At 37.1% G+C, this 22,276-nt stretch overlaps 1 protein-coding gene across 1 annotated transcript in view; it reads left to right on the plus strand.

Annotated features, from left to right (window-relative positions):
* Positions 1 to 22,276, plus strand: part of KIF5B (kinesin family member 5B) — a 48,105-nt gene that overhangs the window by 14,572 nt on the left and 11,257 nt on the right. Inside the window, exons 3-19 of the mRNA XM_003276004.3 lie at positions 2,172 to 2,245; positions 3,204 to 3,308; positions 3,821 to 3,869; positions 4,429 to 4,484; positions 5,042 to 5,129; positions 5,271 to 5,395; positions 6,981 to 7,085; positions 7,307 to 7,452; positions 8,133 to 8,281; positions 8,932 to 9,125; positions 10,203 to 10,271; positions 11,667 to 11,873; positions 14,376 to 14,519; positions 19,569 to 19,757; positions 20,344 to 20,461; positions 21,292 to 21,353; positions 21,442 to 21,551. Coding sequence (XP_003276052.1) covers positions 2,172 to 2,245; positions 3,204 to 3,308; positions 3,821 to 3,869; positions 4,429 to 4,484; positions 5,042 to 5,129; positions 5,271 to 5,395; positions 6,981 to 7,085; positions 7,307 to 7,452; positions 8,133 to 8,281; positions 8,932 to 9,125; positions 10,203 to 10,271; positions 11,667 to 11,873; positions 14,376 to 14,519; positions 19,569 to 19,757; positions 20,344 to 20,461; positions 21,292 to 21,353; positions 21,442 to 21,551 — 1,990 coding nt within the window. The remainder of the gene's footprint in view (positions 1 to 2,171; positions 2,246 to 3,203; positions 3,309 to 3,820; positions 3,870 to 4,428; positions 4,485 to 5,041; positions 5,130 to 5,270; positions 5,396 to 6,980; positions 7,086 to 7,306; positions 7,453 to 8,132; positions 8,282 to 8,931; positions 9,126 to 10,202; positions 10,272 to 11,666; positions 11,874 to 14,375; positions 14,520 to 19,568; positions 19,758 to 20,343; positions 20,462 to 21,291; positions 21,354 to 21,441; positions 21,552 to 22,276) is intronic.

The following is a 22,276-nucleotide window of genomic DNA, read 5'->3' on the forward strand; positions in this document are numbered from 1 at the left end:
CAGGCACTGTGTTAGGAATTAAACACAGTCCTGACTTTGAGTTGACAGGCTGGTGAGTAAAGCAGACAAGTAAATTGACAGAATACTCATTGGTAAGTATTATGATTAAATGCAGATACTGTAAGAACACATAGGATGAGACTTTTACCCAGATATTTTGGGGGTGGGTTGTGGAATTGGGTTAGAGGAAGAGGTAAATGTGATACATGAAATAATTTTGCTTTCCTTCTCAAAAATGAAAAGATTTTGAAAGAAAGTTTCAAATGTTTGGAGTCTCTTAAAATCTTCCCAGGGAAGTAAGTAATGATGTCTTTTTTTCTCATTAATAAATGTTTCTGTAGGAAATTTGTTATCCAGTTAGTTGTTCCCAATGTTGGGGTTATTTTTTTCTTTTTAAAATAATGAATAAAAACAAGGATCGGCTTGCTTATTGGTTTACTTTTCACTGTTATATGCTGTTTCCAACGAGGCTTCTCTTTTTATTTTGGCTTCCTGTAGAATAGAATGTAATTTCATAGTACCTTTCTTGTCACCAAAAACAAACAACAAACAAAATCCTCGAAAGCCAGAAATCAAAGGATTGCCTTTTTTCCCCCTTTGACCTAATAAAGGAATATATTTAAATGGTAATGTCAGAGGCTAGAAAAAAATTTCATAGGGGGGTCAGGTGCAGGCGCTTACTTAGGCCTGTAATCTTAGCACTTTGTGAGGCTTGAGGCAGGAGGGTTGTTTGAGCCCAGGAGTTTGAGATCAGCCTGGGCAACATAGCAAGACCCTGTCTCTACAAAACTTTTTTTAGAATTAGCCAGGCCTGGTGGCATGTGCCTCTAGTCCTGGCTACTTGAAGCTGAAGCAGGCAGCTTACTACACCCAAGAGGTTGAGGCTGCAGTGACCAGTGAGCTATGATTGTGCCATTGCAGTCTGAACAGAGGGGAGACCCTGTCTCATAACATTTTTTTTCATAGGAACTTCTTGGTAATTGATTTTGGGGTAGGACTGAGTGTTATACTTTGTGGGTAGGATAAAGAGGAAGGTCGGGGTTTGTGAGGATTAGCTACTAATTAACCATCAATCAGTCTTGTTTCTAAAATCTCATCTGTATGTAAATTGGCAGATAATTTTTTTCTTTTTGGTCACATAAAGCTTTGGAGTGTAGATGTGATGACATTTGAGATGTACACTGATAGAAGAGATTCTCTATTATAAGCAGTGGAATTTAAAATTTGTTTCTTAATTGACCACAGAAATAGCAGTCTGGGTCCAGAGAAAATTGCTTAGATGGGTCATCACTAAGAAAATTACTATTGTTGTATATTTCCTTTAATGTCTTTATAAATCCTTTATGTACTAAACTTTGATGGAGTCTTTCATATTAGCATAAAGAAAATCAATCTTTCTTGCCACTCTTTCCACAAATAATTTTGGTATTTTTTTGAGACAGAGTCTCACTCTGTCACCCAGGCTGGAGTGCAGTGGCTCGATCTCAGCTCACTGCAACCTCCTTCTCCTGGGTTCAAGCGATTCTTGTGCCGTAGTCTCTCGAGTAGCTGAAATTACAGGCCACGTACCACCACGTCCAGCTAATTTTATTTTTTTTTATTTTGAGATGGTGTCTTACTCTGCCCAGATTGGAGTGCAGTGGCGTGATCTCGGCTCACTGCAACCCCCGCCTGCCCGGTTCAGGCAATTCTCCTGCCTCAGCCTCCTGAGTAGCCGGGACTACAGGCATGTGCCAGCAAGCCCAGCTAATTTTTTGTATTTTTAGTAGAGACAGGGTTTCACCATGCTGACCAGGCTTGAACTCCTGACCTTGAGATCCGCCTGCCTTGGCCTCCCAAAGTGCTGGGATTATAGGAGTGAGCTACTGCACCCAGCCACTCCTACAAATATTTTATTATACGGAATTTAGTATGCAAGGGTTAGGAAGAGGGCCTGTGTGTGCACGTGTGTGCGTGTGTGTGTGTGTGTGTGTGTGTGTGTGTGGTCTTTTAGGGTGTTTTATACCTCACTAAGAATAAACATCTGACATTTTCCTGTAACATTCTTTAAGTAATTTCTTTTTTTTTTTTTTTTAACCTTTACCCTATCATCCTGTAGTTTAAGTAATTTCTTAGGAATCTTGCTTAAGGAAAAAATCCCCTGAATTATAAAATCTCTTATTTTCTCATAGATGTACTTGAAGGATATAATGGAACAATATTTGCATATGGACAAACATCCTCTGGGAAGACACACACAATGGAGGTAACATTTTATAATCTGTACTTAGATGTAGTTTGCAATACATACAGCATTCATCCATTATTTGTGATATTATTTCATCATGCATAAACATTTTAATTTACTCTTTATTGCCTTTTCTCATACAAATAATACACATGTAACATCATTATTGGAATCTCATCAGTTCCTGAGTTTAAATAGTAAGGGATATCTGTATTTGAGATTATATTTGAGATTGTTTTATCAGTTAGCATAACTATAAAATAATGAACATTTTAGACAAGAATTTTCTGTCACCCTGTTATATGGGAAATTTTGAATGCTTATGTGTTGTTGATTTTATTTAGTATAAATAACGTTTTCCTGTTCTCCTTGGCTCCTCCTGCCTCAAAATAACAGTCACTCTTCTCTGATAAGAATGTTGCCATAATTATCAGTGCTGCTGTTAATAATAGATGTGGACCCACTATAGCTTTGCTTCTAGAAAACAGCCTGTGATTTTCTGCCACTGCTAAAGAGCATCTGTTTTTATCATTTATTTGAGTGTACTATATTAAGTAAATGACTGCTTCTTTTAGTGTGATTCATATTACTGATTTTCATAAAGTCATAGAGAATAAGGACATCCTAGTATTTGCATGAATTTGCCTTGAAGTAGAAGGAACAATGTAGAATTATATGGAAAGAAACTAAAACCTTTTTAATTATGTTCATTTTACAATGAACATTTTACGAGCATGGATAATCTAAATCTAGTGATTAAATGAAGGGTTAAGATCTGTTGGTAACCCGTGTGGTTGATGTGCAATACTATGTGTATGTGTAATAGTTGAATTGGATTTTTTAGATATTTACAGAGCCGTTTCCACAAAAATACAGTTCCTGTCCTTTCTTGACTATAAGTTGTAGATTGAAACTCTTTGTTTTTACTTCATATTTTATAATTTATTTAAGAAGTCTAGTTTTGTTTTTTGTTTAGGGTAAACTTCATGATCCAGAAGGCATGGGAATTATTCCAAGAATAGTGCAAGATATTTTTAATTATATTTACTCCATGGATGAAAATTTGGAATTTCATATTAAGGTAAATTCCTTGAGGAAAGATTATATTTTATTTTACAGCAAGAATAATGTTGTAAAAAAATAGTAAATGTTAGCTTCTTTAAAGTAATTTTAAAAATTGTTTTTATGGAAAGGTATAGTTGAAAGATCATTCAGGTTAGTAAACTTGGATTTTTGTTCATCTGCCATTAGATGAACAGGAATGTTAACTAACGTAAATGATTAAGTCTTTAGCCTCCTCCATAAAATAAAGGAGGTTGCTTTACTGCAGAACTCTAAGGTTTCTACTACATAAAACTATTCTAACTCATTTTAGATGAAGATAATGTAATTTATGTCCAGTGGGAAGACTGCTTAAATAACTAAGCTAATTTGGCTAATTTATGTCTTCCCATTAGAATATGAGCTATGGCTGGTATGTTGATAACTGTCTCTCTAGTCTAACAATGCCTAGCACTCAGACCTCGATACTAATATGCGAATAAGTTATATAATTTTAGTTGATTGATTTTTTTTTTTAAATTTGCCCTTTAGGTTTCATATTTTGAAATATATTTGGATAAGATAAGGGACCTATTAGATGGTAAGTTAAATTCTTGCTAATCAGTTTTAAATAACATCTGTTAATTCCTTTTTAATAGTAGATGTGAGACTATTTCTTTGTAGCCTGTATGAAATTGTCTTAAGTTATTGGAAATAGACAAAATTTTTTTTCTTCTGAAGTTGTAGTTGAATACCTTTAAACAGAATAACTAGTTTAAAGTGATGTTTATGGGTACTTCTTAGTAGTAATCAGAGCATTGGACTGGGAGTTACATAATCTGAGCCCTGAGTTCTAGTCTTCTGTCAACTGTCAATTAGATACATTGTCCTTAGGCAAATCATTGAACCACTCACGGTTAATGTTCTTGTTCATAAAATGTGGGTGGTAGGTTGGAATGGTCCTAAAATTCTGTATTGTTGCATTGGTTTCTGTTTAGATCTCCTGCTATGTCTGTAAGGTCTGCTTTAGAGCAATGTTTTAGTATTTTTTTAGAGTTCAACTATTGCTGTTAGGCTGCTCAGGGAAGCCTATCAGTTATTTCATATCCAGTGTTAAGAGTTTTAGGAGAATGTTGTTAACATTTGTTTTTCTTTTTCAGTTTCAAAGACCAACCTTTCAGTTCATGAAGACAAAAACCGAGTTCCCTATGTAAAGGTATTTATAGTACAGTTGTCTAGAAAAACCCTGTAATACTTTGTTTTTTTTTTTTAAGACAGAGTCTCACTCTGTCGCCCAGGCTGGAGTGCAGTGGTGCAATCTCGGCTCACTGCAACCTCTGCCTCCAGGGTTCAAGCAGTTCTCCTGCCTCAGCCTCCTGAGTAGCTGGGATTACAGGCATGTGCCACCACGCCCAGCTAATTTTTGTATTTTTAGTAGAGATGAGGTTTCACCATGTTGGCCAGGCTGGCCTCCAACTCCTGACCTCGTGATCTGCCCGCCTCTGCCTCCCAAAGTGCTGGGATTACAGGCATGAGCCAATTTATTTAATATATGGAGTCTCAGTCTGTTGCTCAGGCTGGAGTGCATGGCACGGTCTCAGCTCACTGCAACCTCTGCCTCCCAGGCTCAAGCGATTCTCCTGCCTCAGCCTCCCAAGTAGCTAGGATTACAGGCACCCGCCACTGTGCCCAGCTAATTTTTGTGTTTTTATTAGAGACAGGGTTTCATCATGTTGGCCAGACATTAACATATTTTAAAAAATTATTTCACAGGGGTGCACAGAGCGTTTTGTATGTAGTCCAGATGAAGTTATGGATACCATAGATGAAGGAAAATCCAACAGACATGTAGCAGTTACAAGTAAGTAGAAAATAACACTGGTTAGGATTTAAAGCCAGCTTAAAATATCCTTATCCAGGTGATTAATTATAAGATTGCTTCAGGGAAATTGTTAAGGGGAAATCATGTTTATTTATATTTGTTTGTGTAATTTCCTTGCAGATATGAATGAACATAGCTCTAGGAGTCACAGTATATTTCTTATTAACGTAAAACAAGAGAACACACAAACGGAACAAAAGCTGAGTGGGAAACTTTATCTGGTTGATTTAGCTGGTAGTGAAAAGGTAAAGTCTTCATGTATTTTGACAAATATTTAAGCATCTTTGTAAACCTTAGGTTGAGTTGAGAGTTACGCGGGATTCATTGTTGCATCTGACTTACCAAACTGGATTTGGTAACCTGAGATTTGTAACTGCTGATGCCAGTGCTTTATGATGACATCAACTGAATAATCAGTTCCAAGTTACTGTTGTTTGACCATACTCTAGTTCAACCCATAAGTGGTTTCTATGACTTAAGATATGTTCATAGTGAGAACTTGTTCAGCATATGTTGTTATAAACTTTATTAGGTATCCCTTTTCTAATTTTTGATATGTATTTTGTCCATATTGGCAGTGAGGTCCCTATTAAAACTGGTAACTATCCATTAGTCTTTTCTGGTTTGGTTGGACATATTTCTTTCCTTTGGATGATTGTTTCATTATTACAATTCTATACAGTCTGATTCTAGTCTATCTCAAATTAAGTTTAAATGTTGTAATAGGGACTTCTGTGACCATTTTTGCTGTTGTGCTAATTTTGTTTCTTCTGCTTAGAATGATATATCTATTCCGTTATACTCTGAAGTCTTATACACATCTTTCAAAGATTATCTAATCTGAGAAATCTCCTAAGCTATTTCTTCAGCCAACATTGCTAATTTATTGTTCTGACCTATCTTTAACATAGATACTAGCTGGGCGTGGTGGCACATGCCCGTAATACCAGCTACTGGGGAGGCTGAGGCAGGAGAATTGGTTGAACCCAGGAGGCAGAGGTTGCAGTGAGCCGGGGTCAAGCCACTGCACTCCAGCCTGAGTGACAGAGTGAGACTCAGTATCCAAAAAAAAAAAAAAAAACAACAAAAAAACCACAACATAGATATTTAGATGTTTTATGTTTTTTTAAAAGAAGCAGGTTTGCTTATATAATGTGTTTAAACTCAGTCTCTGTTTTCTAACAGTTACAACATCAACATTATGCCTTAGCCAGTTTTAGAAGGTTCCTGTTTTCTTTTTTTTTTTTGAGACGGAGTCTCGCTCTGTCGCCCAGGCTGGAGTGCAGTGGCGCAATCTCGGCTCACTGCAAGCTCCGCCTCCCGGGTTCACGGCATTCTCCTGCCTCAGCCTCTCCGAGTAGCTGGAACTACAGGCGCCAGCCACCACGCCCGGCTAGTTTTCTGTATTTTTAGTAGAGACAGGGTTTCGTCATGGTCTCGATCTCCTGACCTCGTGATCCGCCTGCCTCAGCCTCCCAAAGTGCTGGGATTACAAGTGTGAGCCACCGTGCCCGGCCAAGGTTCCTGTTTTCTAATGTAGCAAAGGGGACTAACAGATTAATGAACTACAAATTTACATTTAAATTGGTTATTTTCAAGAGTACCTACAAACTACAGATAAAATTTGATGTCTCTCTAATCAAACTCTTAAGAGTAGTACTCAAGAAATGGTGGTACCTGAGAGTAAATGCTTGGCAAATAAGATCATGAAGCTTTTCATGTTCTTTTTTCTTTTTTGCTGGTCATTGATGACATATGAACATTTTAGAAAATTTAAAGAAAATTATAAACTTGTAATTTTGTTTCATTCTTTTGAAATCTTACGTATAGGTTAGTAAAACTGGAGCTGAAGGTGCTGTGCTGGATGAAGCTAAAAACATCAACAAGTCACTTTCTGCTCTTGGAAATGTCATTTCTGCTTTGGCTGAGGGTAGTGTGAGTATACATGTCTTCCATCTCCCTGTTACCTTATGGGGCATTATTTAAATATAGGTGTATATGCGTGCATGGCTGTGTATGTGTGAGAGAGAGAGATTGAGATTCAATGTGTTTGAATCAGTTATATGTAAGTTAGTTGTCTTTTGGGAGTTTATTTTATAATAACATTTTATTATACAGAAACCCACTGGTCTTGTTTTCTTTGTTTTTGTATGCAGACATATGTTCCATATAGAGATAGTAAAATGACAAGAATCCTTCAAGATTCATTAGGTGGCAACTGTAGAACCACTATTGTAATTTGCTGCTCTCCATCATCATACAATGAGTCTGAAACAAAATCTACACTCTTATTTGGCCAAAGGTTTGTTGTTAAGAAAGTACAAAACCTAAATTTAGATAGACCTTTTGTTTATAAAATGTAGGAAAATGTGAGCTGTTATTCCAACCTGTACATATTGTTTTGTGCTAGACACACTCAGTTTGAGTTGATGACAGATAATACAAGGTGGGTCTGTTTTTTAGACTGCTTGGTTTAAGTTTTAGTACACATTAAAGTCAGATGTAATTTTAGTCAAATTTGTGTGACAAGCTGTAATTTGGTATTAAAATAAGCATTTGAATCAGATAATGAGGTCAAAGCCTGGCAAACATAATCCTCTGTGAGGCCTGTAGACATGCATGACAGGTTAATATAATCTATATGAGGTGATTAGGAAAATTAGTAATGATGATTCCGTCTTTGACTTTCAACAGTAATTTCTTAATTCAGCCTTGCAAACAAATTGGAAAAATATAGGCCTTTGTCGTTTATTTTTAGTGGTTTGTTGATTTTTTTTTTTTTTTAAGCTATTCACAGATTTTGGAGCAGACTCAAATTTACTTGGGTTGTAAATAACCTCATATGTTGTGGCTTTTAGTATTTAGTCTAAGAGATTACTGGACAAGAATAAGTTTCTTAGCCATATATACATATATTCCATATAGATAAAATTAAAAATAATTTCAGTCTCATCCTTTTTTTCCTCCAATTACATCTCTTAGGGCCAAAACAATTAAGAACACAGTTTGTGTCAATGTGGAGTTAACTGCAGAACAGTGGAAAAAGAAGTATGAAAAAGAAAAAGAAAAAAATAAGATCCTGCGGAACACTATTCAGTGGCTTGAAAATGAACTCAACAGATGGCGTAATGGTAATAACTTAAGAATTTGTCATCTTAAGTTTGTTAAATACAGATTTAGAGCATAGAAACGTAGAAATAGTTCAGCAAAATCAGTGACTAGATCAAGAAATTTAATAGACATCGAAATAATTTTTAAAAAATTAATAGAAATCCTGGAGCTGAAAAATAAAATGAGCAAAACGCAAGAGACCATCAGTAGTAGAATTAATTAAGCAGAAGAAAGAATCTGAACTTGAAGACAGATTATTTGAAAATAACACAGAGAAGAAAAAGTTGAAAAGAACGAGGCTGGGTGCAGTGGCTCATGCCTGTAATCCTAGCACTTTGAGAGGCCGAGGTGGGCAGATCCCTTGAGGTCAGGAGTTACAGACCAGCCTGGCCAACATGTTGAAACCCCATCTCTACTGAAAATACCAAAATTAGCCTGGCATGGTGCTGAGCGCCTGTAATCCCAGCTAATCAGAAGTCTGAGGCAGTAGAATTGCTTGAACCTTGGAGGCAGAGGTTGCAGTGAGCCTAGATTGCACCACTGCACTCCAGCCAGGGTGACATATTGAGACTCTGTCTCAAAAAAAAAAATTTTTTTTCTTAAAGGAATGAAATTGAAATTAGCTTTAGACATGTCATTTTTTATTAACCACTTTATTGTCTTATTTTAGGGGAGACAGTGCCTATTGATGAACAGTTTGACAAAGAGAAAGCCAACTTGGAAGCTTTCACAGTGGATAAAGATATTACTATTACCAATGATAAACCAGCAACCACAATTGGAGTTATGGGAAATTTTACTGATGCTGAAAGAAGAAAGTGTGAAGAAGAAATTGCTAAATTATACAAACAGCTTGATGACAAGGTAGGTATTGTATTGTTTGATTTAGGTCTGTTTTATCTTAGGATACTATGGACATGGGTGTTTTTATTTTCTGACTTTTCTGATTTCAGTGCTGTGGGCACTTAGGATCTTTATACGTCTTCCTTGATTTCTGTTAATCTTGTAAAAATTATTGTATTAACAAAATAAAAAGTCATAATTTCAGTTTCTGTGTGGAAACTGTATGAGGGTGTATCTTTTTTTCCCCCTCTTTTTAAGCTAAAAGAACCTTATAAGGCAGCAGTCCCCAACCTTTTTGGCACCAGGGACTAGTTTCAGGGAAGATAGTTTTTCCATGGATCAGGGTGGGGGAGATGGTTTTCGGATGAAACCCTCACCTTGGATTATCAGGCATTAGATTCTCATAAGGATCCTCTAACCTAGGTCTTTTGCATGCACAGTTCATAATAGAGTTCGTGCTCTTAATGATATTCTAATGCCGCTGATCTGACAGAAGGCGGAGCTCAAGTGGTAATGCTTGCTGCTCACCTCCTGCTGTGCTTCCTGGTTCCTAACAGGCTTCCAGTACTGCTTTGTGGCCTGGGGGCTTGGGGACCCCTGTTCTAATGAAAATTTGGCATTGGGTCATTGGGAGCCTCAATTACACTAACTGTTAGAATCAGGGCTCTGAAGACTCCAATAAAAGATAATGTAAGAGATTAAGGGAAACACAATAGAGCGGAAATAATATCTTCCTGCTTTGCATATAGAAGTAATGTCAATAGTATGAATAATAGCAAATTAAGAATGTAATAGAATGGAAGGCAAGAACAAGAGCAGTAAAGAGATTAGAAGAAAATATTTTCTTAAGTTGATATTTTTAATGTATTTTAAGCAGAGATGGCAGGTTCGAAGTACATGACCATTGTAAGTATTGATAATTGAAAGAAATTCCTTTTGTTTTGCCATTTTCTTAAAAGAGATTAAAATAAGCAATGTTGAATTTGGAGAAATGGTTTTGAAATATTTCTGGGGGAGTAGTAATCTTATAACATGTATTGGGAAACAACTAGAACCAGGTTGTTAGCTACTGGTTAACTGGATACTTCAAAATTCTAGGATGAAGAAATAAACCAGCAAAGTCAACTGGTAGAGAAACTGAAGACGCAAATGTTGGATCAGGAGGAGGTGAGTTGAATACCTTTTATGTTGCTTCCAGAAAAGCTTTATAGTTTTGGTTTCTGAATCCCATTAACTTTGTCTTTAATAGTTGTATAATTTTGGGTATGACTCTCTTAGTGGGAATAAGAATGTCACATGGATAAAAATGAATTTATCTACCCACATACAATTGTTGTTCATTTCTGCCATCTTTTTTTTCATCCTGGTTCTTGACATTGCTCTTCTTGTCACTTACTTTGGATCCTCATTTTATCTTCTCACCCAGCAGAGCAGGAGGATAATTGAAAAGCAGTCCTTTAAATTTTTTTGTGGGGGTAGTGGGCAGGGTGAAGACAAAGACTGCTTTGGTAAGAGATACTCTCCATCAGTGAACTTAATCCTGGTCAGATCATCTTTCAACTATAGCATTTCATATTTCAACTATAGCATCATTCCTCAAAGGGGCACTATTGACATTTTGCATTGGATAATTTATGTTATTCTGTCCTTTGCATTACAGGACATTAAACATTCCTGGTCCCTACTCCTAAATGCCATTAGCATTCTACCCTATTATTAACACTCCCACAGATTTCCAGATATCCCTACAGGAGAGCCACTAATGTGGATGATTATGGTGTTCTCCTAACCAGTCTCTTGGCATCCCTGCAGTTCAGATTTTATGTGCTGATACCAGGTTTTGTTTTTGTTTTTGAGACGAAGTCTCGCTCTTGTCCCCCAGGCTGGAGTGCAGTGGCGTGATCTCAGCTCACTGCAGCCTCCACCTCCCAGGTTCAAGCGATTCTCCTGCCTCAGCCTCCCGAGTAGCTGGGATTACAGGCGCCCGCCACCATGCCTTGCTAAATTTTTTGTATTTTTAGTAGAGATGGGGTTTCCCCATGTTGGTCAGGCTGGTCTCAAACTCCTGACCTCATGATCCGCCCGCCTTAGCCTGCCAAAATGCTGGGATTACAGGCGTGAGCCACCCCACCCAGCCCAAATCTAAATTTTTAAGCAACTCTTGTAGAATGCCATTTTCCTTTATTACATTAATTTGCATGTGACTGCAATCGATCTCTCCTAGCCAACTTCTCCATGAATGAATACCCTTTCCTGTATTACTAATACTAAGCACTTTATCTGTCCTGTCCCTCTCTTATGGTTCTGACCTTCTGTCTTGTATTGCGCTTATTCATGTGCCTATCTTCTCTTCTACTGTGTTCCTTAAACACACAGTCTTTGATTTTCTTTCTGCCTTGCAGCATCCAGCACAGTGCCGGCACATAGTTGACATTTAGTAAATCTGTTTAATGAATAAATGTTGCCACACTCAATACCATCCATATTTCACTCCATTTGTTCTTGACAAACGGTGAAGCTTCATGGGTGTTTTTTGAAAATAAATTATTTTCTGTCCTGTAGCTTTTGGCATCTACCAGAAGGGATCAAGACAATATGCAAGCTGAGCTGAATCGCCTTCAAGCAGAAAATGATGCCTCTAAAGAAGAAGTGAAAGAAGTTTTACAGGCCCTAGAAGAACTTGCTGTCAATTATGATCAGAAGTCTCAGGAAGTTGAAGACAAAACTAAGGAATATGAATTGCTTAGTGATGAACTGAATCAGAAATCGGTAGGATATAGTTTTATTTTCTTTTTTAATGCTTTAGTACAAGTATTCTTAACCTAAAAACTACTTAAATAACTTATTTTTCTATGTAAGTCAAATATCAATAACATCAACTTTCAAGGACTCGGGTTTCAACTTCATTTCTTTCTGTATATGAAGCCTTAGAGGTGGAGGAAGACAGTTATCTTAGTTCCTAAAGGTCTGTTAATAGCTAATTTAAATGCTGTTTTAAAGGATGTTTGCTACTCCTTATGTTTTTTTATTTTTTTAATTTAGTATATAGTATATAGAATCTAATGTTACTACTAATGTTAAAGGAAAAATAATTTAAAGCTCCTAGTTGCCCAATAAAGCTATTAGATGATTGTTCAAACAATAAATTAAATATGCAGTACAAATTAAAATGCTATTTAATCAACTATGTGAATTATTTGGAATAGATGTAAGGATATGTAACTTAATACAATTTATGTTTTACTTACTGTTACATTTCCACTACCTGGAGCAGTGCCTTCTTAGCACAGTGTAGTGGTTCCCCAATAGATGGAGATTTTTTTTTTTTTTTTTTTTTTTGAGGTGGAGTTTCACTCTGGTTGCCCAGGCTGGAGTGCAATGGCACAATCTCGGCTCACTGCATCCTCTCCCTCCTGGGTTCAAGCGATTCTCCTGCCTCAGTCTCCCGAGTAGCTGGGATTACAGGCGCCCGCCACCACGCCCGGCTCATTTTGTATTTTTAGTAGCAACAGGGTTTCACCATGTTGGCCAGGCTGGTCTCGAGCTCCTGACCTCAGGTGAACCACCCACCTCAGCCTCCCAAAGTGTTGGAATTACAGGCGTGAGCCACCGCGCCTGGCGACTAGATGGAGATTTTTACTTGCTGAAAATTGATACAGGACAGACATCGCCAACCTCCAACAGTGATGACAGAAATAATACATAGCTGTGAATGTTTCAACATCATCATGGAGGAGCTATTTTGTGGTTTTGTTGTGGTTAATGCTAGCTTCTTGTTTAGAAATCAGCGTCTAGAGTTGCACTCAGGACCCGTGTCCACCACTTATTTCCCTGCTGCCATTAACTTGTCTAAAAGAAAGCAGTCAACAGTACAAAATAATGCTTTTAAAAGGTTTCCTGCCCCTATGAGTTCCTTTTCTTTTTTAATCTACAAAGTTACAGTTAGCTTGAAGTTAACATTCAGTACCGTACAGATCTAAGACACCATTATAACTAACTCTTACTGAATTGCATTACTAACAAAGCTAATTGTTGTATGAAAGAATAACAGGAGTTTTTTACGACTCTGAAAGGTGGTCCTTGGCCGCTGATTTTAGTCTTTAAGACAGTTATATTTATGTTTCACTTGTGGAGCTGAAATCTATCAGCATGACATTGATAATAGGAGTTAGAAATCCCTAGTGTTTAGCATCTGTTTATATGCTTAGACAGTGTTCCTGTTCAGTTAAGAGAAAGTGACTGGTAATTTAAACAATTATGGTAGAAGCATGCTATATTATGAGACTTGAAGATAATTGGTATCATATTGTAGATTAACCTGGGTGGATACACACTCTACTGATACTCAGAAACTTAAGGAAATGAACAACTACCATAAGAAGTAAGCAGTTGGAATGATGGCATCTTTACTAAAAGATATTGATGAAAAGTCAATAAATGGCATTACAAATACAGTATAGTACAGGCATTACAAATACAGAAGCCCCAAGCATTTCAGATTTTGGAATGTTTGCATTATGCTTACCAGTTGAGCATTTCTAATTGGCAAGTCCAAAATGCTTCAGTGAGCATTTTCTTTGAGCATCATGTAAGCACTCAAAAAGTCCCAGATTTTGGAGCACTTCGGAGTGGGGATGCTCACCTTGTATCTGATCTGCCATATGAGTTATTTTAAAGTGGGCACCAAACTGGGTTGGATTTTTCAAAATTTGGTGATTTTGTAGCTGTTAAGCTCTCTATGATTTGAGATTTATAATGACAGTCAATAAACAGATAATATTACTTTAACACTAGCTCCTGGATAATTGTCTGTATCATAGTATTATCACATGGATTCTTTCCAGTGAGTAAGTATATAGAAAGTAGATGAAGAAAGCATCTAGAAAACAGTGTCATTGTAATGTTAATTTGCTGACTCACTTTCTAAAGATAAGACATAATATAGTAATAAATGATAAATCTAGTTAAATTTGAGGCTTCCCATTTTTAGACAGAAAATATTATTCAATCTCAGGAATTTAGTGAAATAACAGAAACTGCCTGCTCTTAATTGAAAACCATGTGGCTACTTTTACCATAGCCTATTAGGTCTAAAATATTTTTTAAGTTTGAGCTGGGAGCCCAGAACCTGGTAGATAGTTCAAGAAAAATGAAAGCAGAAAAGGCATGGTTTTGTAAGGGCTTGGTGTAAGACTTGAAACACCTATGAGTATTTGATTTGAATTTTCATGTAGTAGATTTAACTATACTTTTTGTTTTGGGTTCTCTTAGGCAACTTTAGCGAGTATAGATGCTGAGCTTCAGAAACTTAAGGAAATGACCAACCACCAGAAAAAACGAGCAGCTGAGATGATGGCATCTTTACTAAAAGACCTTGCAGAAATAGGAATTGCCGTGGGAAATAATGATGTAAAGGTAAATATAATAACTAAATATTAAGGACAATTATCTATATACACTTGCACTTTTGTTTACTACTAATACTTTGTAAAGTTTTTTGTATTCGTGATCTCATCCTCACAGTCTTGTGTAGTAGATGTTATTAACTGTATTTTAAATAGATCAGGAGAGAGCAAGAGAATAAGGGCACCTAAATAGATAAATTCAGTAGGCGGCATTTATTGGACCTCATGTTTGATTCTTTACTATAACATTTTCCCCAACCTGGGCAATGTGGCGAAACCCTGTCTCTACAAAAAATACAAAAATGAGCCTGGCATGGTGGTGTGTGCCTGTAGTCCCAGCTACTGGGGTGGGAGGATTGCTTGAGCCCGGGAGGTCAAGGCCGCAGTGAGCTGCGATCGTGCAGCTGCACTCCAGCCTGCGCAACAGATCAAGATGCTGTCTCCAGAAAAAAAAAAATTCACTCTTAAAAATTACGTTAATAAATTCCCATAAGTGAAATGATTGGAACAACAATTAAGATTAGTTCAGGGACCAGACATAGTGGCTCAAGCCTGTAATCCCAGCACTTTGGGAGGCCAAGGTAGGAGGATCAGTTGAGCCCAGGAGTTCGAGACCAGCCTGGGCAACGTGGCGAGACCCTATCCCTACAAAAAATTTAAGAATTAGCCGAGCATGTAGGCATGGTGATAACGTGCCTGTAGTCCCTGCTATTTTAAGAGACCGAGGCAGGAGGTTAAAGATGCTGTGAACCATGTTTGTGCCATGGCACTCCAGCCTGAGCAACAGTGAGACCCTATCTCAAAAAAAAAAAAAAAAAAAAAGATTAGCTCAGGGAATAAATTTATAATGAATGGGCTTGTGGTTGCTTTAAATATTTAAAGAAAAGTTAAAGATGAGCACTGCTTTCTTAATTTTTTATTTTAGTGTGAAAAATTTCAAACATATAATAGAGAGAATAATACAATGAACTCTATAGAGTTTTCAGTTTTCAAAATATGGCCATATTTTCTTTATACCTCTTTGTCCTAATCTTTTTGAGGATACTAATATTGGTTGTTAGCATTAGGCATGTGACTTGGTGGTAGATTTAAAAACTAAGACCAAAGAACCAAACTAAGACTCTTAACTGAAAAACCATGCATATAACGTGAAAGATTTGTATGTTGCAGTAGCTGTTTAGACTTTACCTTTTTGATTAAAGCCTAATTACAATAACAAAGAGAGCATATACACTTGGGTTTATATTGAGAGCCTACTAAAAAGCCCAGTCTTTTAACCAGAGTTGGAACTGACATAAAAGTTTTCAATATGGAGTACACATTTCTGTCTGTTGTATTGTTTAATGTTGCTGTTTGCTGTTAACTGATTCGTCAGTTTAAAAATGAAGAAAAAGAAAATATTTTTTAAAAATACAAAAAGAATAAAAGATAAAATCAACAAAATGAAAGTTAGTGTTTGTTGATGGAGGCAAGGATTCTCATGACTCTTCTCTTCATATGTTATTTCTTCAGTGGACTCACTATCGGGCCACTTGACTTGCTTTCCCTTCACCATCAGTCTGAACATTTCTGCCCTATTCTGTTTATGGTGAAGTAATGTGAGATTAGAGTAATGTGAGATGTAGAGAAATCTCTAGGATGGAAAAGTACATTTATTTCATATCGCAGAACACCAGAGAGATGCTGTTCAAAATTTGCTTTGTAGATTTGCAATGTTTTAGAAAAATCTTATATTTTATGTTCAAATAATTATGATTTAAGTTAAAAAGTGTAAAAAGAGAGAGTAGAAATGGCTTATGTTTAGTGGCAGAGGGATGAAATCCAGGTTCCATGACTACTAGACTTTTTTTTCCACTATACCATAGCATTTTGAAAATAAGTCGTCATTGCAAATAGCTATTCTAATTAAAAAAAAAAAAAAAAGGATCCTCAGTATTTTTGTCATTAACAAGTAATTCTTTTCCTCTCATCATATATAAGCTCTGTTAGAGTGCTACTTTTTTTTTTTTTTTTTTTTTTTGAGATGGAATCTCGCTGTGTCTCCCAGGCTGGAGTGCAGTAGTGCGATCTTGACTCATTGCAGGCTCCGCCTCCCGGGTTCACGCCATTCTCCCACCTCAGCCTCCCAAGTAGCTAGGATTACAGGCGTGTGCCACCACGCCTGGATAATTTTGTTTTTGTATTTTTAGTAGAGATGGAGTTTCACCATGTTAGCCAGGATGGTCTTGATCTCCTGACCTCCTGATCTGCCCACCTCGGCCTCCCAAAGTGCTGGGATTACAGGCATGAGCCACTGCACCCAGGTTGTTGTTGTTCTTAAGTTACAGTTTACAGTTTTATGTTACAGTTTACAATGATTGTTGTACTCATTGTATTCTATAGTTGGGTGGATTTTAAGGAGTGCATAATATTATAGGTCCAGTATTTAGAATAGTTCCCACACCACCCTAACAAATTCCGAGTGTTTTTGCCATTCACCTCTACTTCTTGAATTTCTGGCAACCACTGATGTTTTTACTATCTCTATAGTATTGCTGTTTCCAAAATGTTATATAGTTGGAATCATACAGTATATATATGTAGCCCTTTCAGCTAGCTTCTTTCACTTACCAGTATGCATTTAAGATTCTTCATGGCTTTTCATGGCTTGATCATTTTTTTAAATCACTAAATTATATTCCATGATACGAATGTACCACAGTTTGTTTATCCATTCACCTATGTGGTTACTTTGAGATTTTGGCAATTAATGAATAAAGCTGCTATAAACATTCATGCGTAGGCTGAGCATGGTGGCTCATGCCTGTAATCCCAGCACTTTGGGAGGCCGAGGAGGGCAGATCACTTGAGGCCAGGAGTTTGAGACCAGCCTAGCCAATGTAGTGAAGTCCCGTCTCTGCAAAAAATAAAAAAACTAGCCAGGCATAGTGGTGCACGCCTATAGTCCCAGCTATTCGGGAGGCTAAGGCACAAGAATCGCTTGAGCCCAGGAAGTGGAGGTTGCAGTGAGCCAAGATGGTACCACTGCACTCCTTCCTGGGTGACAGAGTGAGACTCTGTCTCCAAAAAAAAATAACAATAATAATTCATATGTAAGTTATTCTGTGGACATAAGTTTTCAATTCAGTTGAGTAAAAATGCCTAGAAGTGCTAGGTTGTATGTTATGACTATGTTAGCTTTGTAAGGAACTCCCAAAAGGTCTTCCAAAGTGGTGGAAACATTTTGCATTCCTATCAGCCATGAATGAGAGTCTGCTGTTCCACATCATTGCCAGTGTTTGCTCTTGTCAGTTTCTTGGGATTTTACTAATGTATGGTGTTATTTTATTGTCATTTTAATTTGCAGTTGTGTCTCCCAGGCTGGAGTGCAGTGGCCTGATTTTGACCCACCACAACCTCTGTCTCCTGGGTTCAAGTGATTCTTCTGCCTCAGCCTCCCAAATAGCTGGGACTACAGGCGCATACCACCACGCCTGGCTAATTTTTGTATTTTTAGTAGAGACAGGATTTCACCATATTGTCCAGGCTGGTTTCAAACTCCTGACTACAGGTGGTCTGCCTGCCTCAGCCTCCCAAAGTGCCGGGACTACAGGCGTGAGCCACTGCGCCTGGCCCTATCATTGAGTTTTGTTTTGTTTTTTTGTTTTGTTTTGAGACGGAGTCTTGCTCTGTCGCCTAGGTTGGAGTGCAGTGGCATGATCTCGGCTCACTGCGACCTCCTCTTCCTGGGTTCAAGCGATTCTCCTGCCTCAGCCTCCCGAGTAGCTGGGATTACAGGCTCCCACTACCACACCTGGCTAATTTTTTGTATTTTTAGTAGTGACAGGGTTTCACCATATTGGCCAGGCTGGTCTTGAACTCCTGACCTCAGGTGATCCGCCCGCCTTAGCCTCCCAAAGTGCTGGGATTACAGGCGTGAGCCACCATACCTGGCCTCCTATTGTTGAGTTTTAAGAGTTCTTCATATGTTTTGGATATAAGTCTTTTATCAGATAGTGTTTTGCATTATTTCTCAGTTTGTGGCTTGTTTTTTTTTTTTTTTTTAACTCTCAACGTCATTTTTTGAGACTAAAAATTTTTAATTTTAATGAGGTCCAACTTACCAAGTTTTTCATTAATAGATTGTGTTTTTGGTATCGTATTTAAAAACTAATCACCAAACCCAATATCACCTAGATTTTCTCCTATGTTAAAAGTTTTTTTTTAGTTTTGCATTTACATTTAGATCTGTGATCCATTTGGAGTTAATTTTTCTGAAAGGGGTAAAGTCTGTACCAGGATTCATTGTTTCACATCTGGATGTCCAGTTGAAGAGACTGTCCTCTCTCCATCAAATTGCCTTTGCACCTTTGTCAGAGATCAGTTGACTGTATTTTGTGGTTTTATTCCTGGGCTCTGTATTCTGTTCTGTTAACCTATTTATCTGTTCTTTGCCGGCACTGTACTGTTTTGATTATTATAGCTTTACGGTAAGTTGCATAGTGTCAAGTCCTGTGACTTTGTTCGTCCTTAGTGTTGTGCTAGCTATTCAGGGTCTTTTGACTTTACATGTAAACTTCATCAATCATGTCATCTGCACAGTTTTATTTCTTCCTGAAAGTTAAGCAATATACAGTGACCACAATTCCTTCTGGTTGAGCTTAAAGGTCATCCTTTCCCTGCCACCTAAACATCCTCTTGTTAAATTTTAAGCTGAACATGTACATGATTAACAATGAATTTACTGAAGAGGTCCTGTAAAGAGGAAGTGAAAAAATTGAAAGAGGCAGAATTTATTAATTTGGTTGTATTTTTGTGTTTTCTTTAGGTTTACATTTTTTTTTTTGTTGGCATGTATTAACATTATTTTCAGTTTTAAAAAAAAGGAAGGCAAAAAGTAAGCTGTATTTATTTACCTTTCGTTGAAAACAGTAGTAAAAGAAAAAAAATAAGATCCAGACTTTGTATGAATACTGAGTAATACTAAAATATATTTTATAAAAAGATTTTACAGCCTAATTGGGAAAACACACATTGAATATTTTTGGCTTTAATTTTTTATTTTACTTTTTCCTCACAGCAGCCTGAGGGAACTGGCATGATAGATGAAGAGTTCACTGTTGCAAGACTCTACATTAGCAAAATGAAGTCAGAAGTAAAAACCATGGTGAAACGTTGCAAGCAGTTAGAAAGCACACAAACTGAGAGCAACAAAAAAATGGAAGAAAATGAAAAGGAGTTAGCAGCATGTCAGCTTCGTATCTCTCAAGTATGTTGTAGAACAAAGTTTTTTCATTTGAAACAACCACATAGAAGTTTTATTATACAAGTTTTCAGAAAAATGTGTCTGTAGGTGAAATTTAGTTGTTTTTTTCCTAGTCTAGCTGCAGTAAATTTGAATGATTTAACTGAGTTATATTTGCCTAACATAAATACGGGTTATGTATAGAAATTTACCAGAAAGATGTGACTGGTGGTAACTTGTTAAAGACTCCAGAATTCCAGGGTGGGCAAAACTGCAGGGAACCAGTTTCCTGGCTTGGCAACTGAATGAATGGTGCCATTCACCACTATCAGAATTTCACAAGGAGGGAAGATGGTAACGTTAGATGGCGGCATCTGTAAAATTAGTATTTCATATTTGAGTCTTCAGTGCCTTAGTTTGCAAGTTATGATCACCATTGAATTAATTGATCACATTCTTTTAACATTTCAAAATTGGCTCCTGAACATTTTAGTTTTAAATATTCCCAAATTTATCATGTATAGATAATAAAATGTTTACTGTCAAATATTCTTAAAGTGTATGCATGAGATATGTTTTCCACTTCATATCACTATATTTTTTCCAAAAGCATGAAGCCAAAATCAAGTCATTGACTGAATACCTTCAAAATGTGGAACAAAAGAAAAGACAGCTGGAGGAATCTGTTGATTCCCTCAATGAAGAACTAGTCCAGCTTCGAGCACAAGGTATAGCTTCCAACTGTTTATGAGTTACATCTGTGTTCTTATTTTAGTATAACTGTAAACTTAATATTCACACTGAAAGAAATAGTAGGAATATGGCTGACTTGGAATGGTAAACAAATCATATATATTAATATTGCTTTGAAACATATTTGTTTTGTTGTTTTGAGACGGAGTCTTCACTCTGTTGCCCAGGCTGGAGTGCAGTGGCACTATCTTGACTCACTGCAACCTCCACCTCCTGGGTTCAAGTGATTCTCCTGCTGCAGCCTCCCTAGTAGCTGGGACTGCAGGCGCATGCCACCACGCCCGGCTAATTTTTTACATTTTTAGTAGAGATGGGGCTTCACCGTGTTACCCAGGATGGTCTCGATCTCCTGACCTTGTGATCTGCCCGCCTTGGCCTCCCAACGTGCTGGGATTACAGGCATGAGCCACTGTGCCTGTCAAAACATTTTTTTTTTTTTTTTTTAAGATTTTGTTTGAATATGGAAATGGTCAGTCTGGGGATTTCCCACAGTTATGAAGGGGTGTGTGTGTGTCTTAACATAGGGGACTTAGGAGTTATCTCATTTCTTTACCATTCCCTTAACTAATCTGTTCTGGATTAGGCAAAAAAAAAAACCATAAAGGAATACATAATACCAACACAATGGATATAACTTGTATACTAGTCTACATGTCATTGAACTTGGAGAGCAGGTGACATTTGGGTAATTTGAAGTTGAATATTGCTAAGGAAAATGCTTATTGTAAAATCCATTTGCTCCTTGGTTTATATGAGGAACTTTAAAGGCTTATTTCACTCTTCTATTTTCTCTCTATTCAAACAGAGAAAGTCCATGAAATGGAAAAGGAGCACTTAAATAAGGTTCAGACTGCAAATGAAGTTAAGGCAAGTTTGATGTCACATTTCTAACGGCTTTACAGTATTAATTTTGATTAGTCTGACTTTAACATCCTTTTCCCCCTCAAAATTTTAGCAAGCTGTTGAACAGCAGATCCAAAGCCATAGAGAAACTCATCAAAAACAGATCAGTAGTTTGAGAGATGAAGTAGAAGCAAAAGAAAAACTTATTACTGATCTTCAAGAGTAAGTATTATACTTCTCTAGTTAGGAGGAAAGAATCGGTTACTCATAGACATGGTATATATTCTTACTAGAAAGCTACAGTTTTCATCAAAATTACATTTTTATCTTGGAAAATAAAGAATTTTCTCATTTATGAGTAAAACTTCTAAATTCCAGGTGAAATTTTTGAGGCTTTTTTTAGGTCTTTTGATCTAAATTATTCAGTAAAAAGTAAGAAAAAAATCCCCAACCTAAGTTCATTATTGCATACCACAGTCTCCTCCAAATCCTTTATTTAATTTCCTTTTTTAAAAAAATTCTTGGCTGGGTTGCAGTGGCTGATGGCCTGTGACCCCAGTGTTTTGGGAGGCTGGGGCGGGAGGATCACTAGAGGCCAGGAGTTCAAGACCAGCCTGGGCAACATAGTGAGACTCCATCTCTACAAAAAATAATTTTTTAAATTAGCTAAGCTTGGTGGCACATGCCTGTAGTCCCAGTGACCCAGGAGGCTGTGACATGAGGATTGCTTGAGTGTTGGGAGTCTGAGGCTGAAGTGAGCTATGATTGTACTATAGCCTGGGTGACAGAGCGAGACCCTGACTCAAAATTCTTAACTGGGAAAAACTTTTCTGGAAATTCTATGGATTTTCAAAGGTTTTTTTTTTTTTTTTTTAAGTTGTCGTCTTAGTTTATCTAGAAGCAATTTCCCTGCCTCCATAACCATGTGCACATACATAGAGTTTATG

Source organism: Nomascus leucogenys, chromosome 18 (assembly GCF_006542625.1).
Source record: "Nomascus leucogenys isolate Asia chromosome 18, Asia_NLE_v1, whole genome shotgun sequence".
NCBI lineage: Eukaryota > Metazoa > Chordata > Mammalia > Primates > Hylobatidae > Nomascus > Nomascus leucogenys.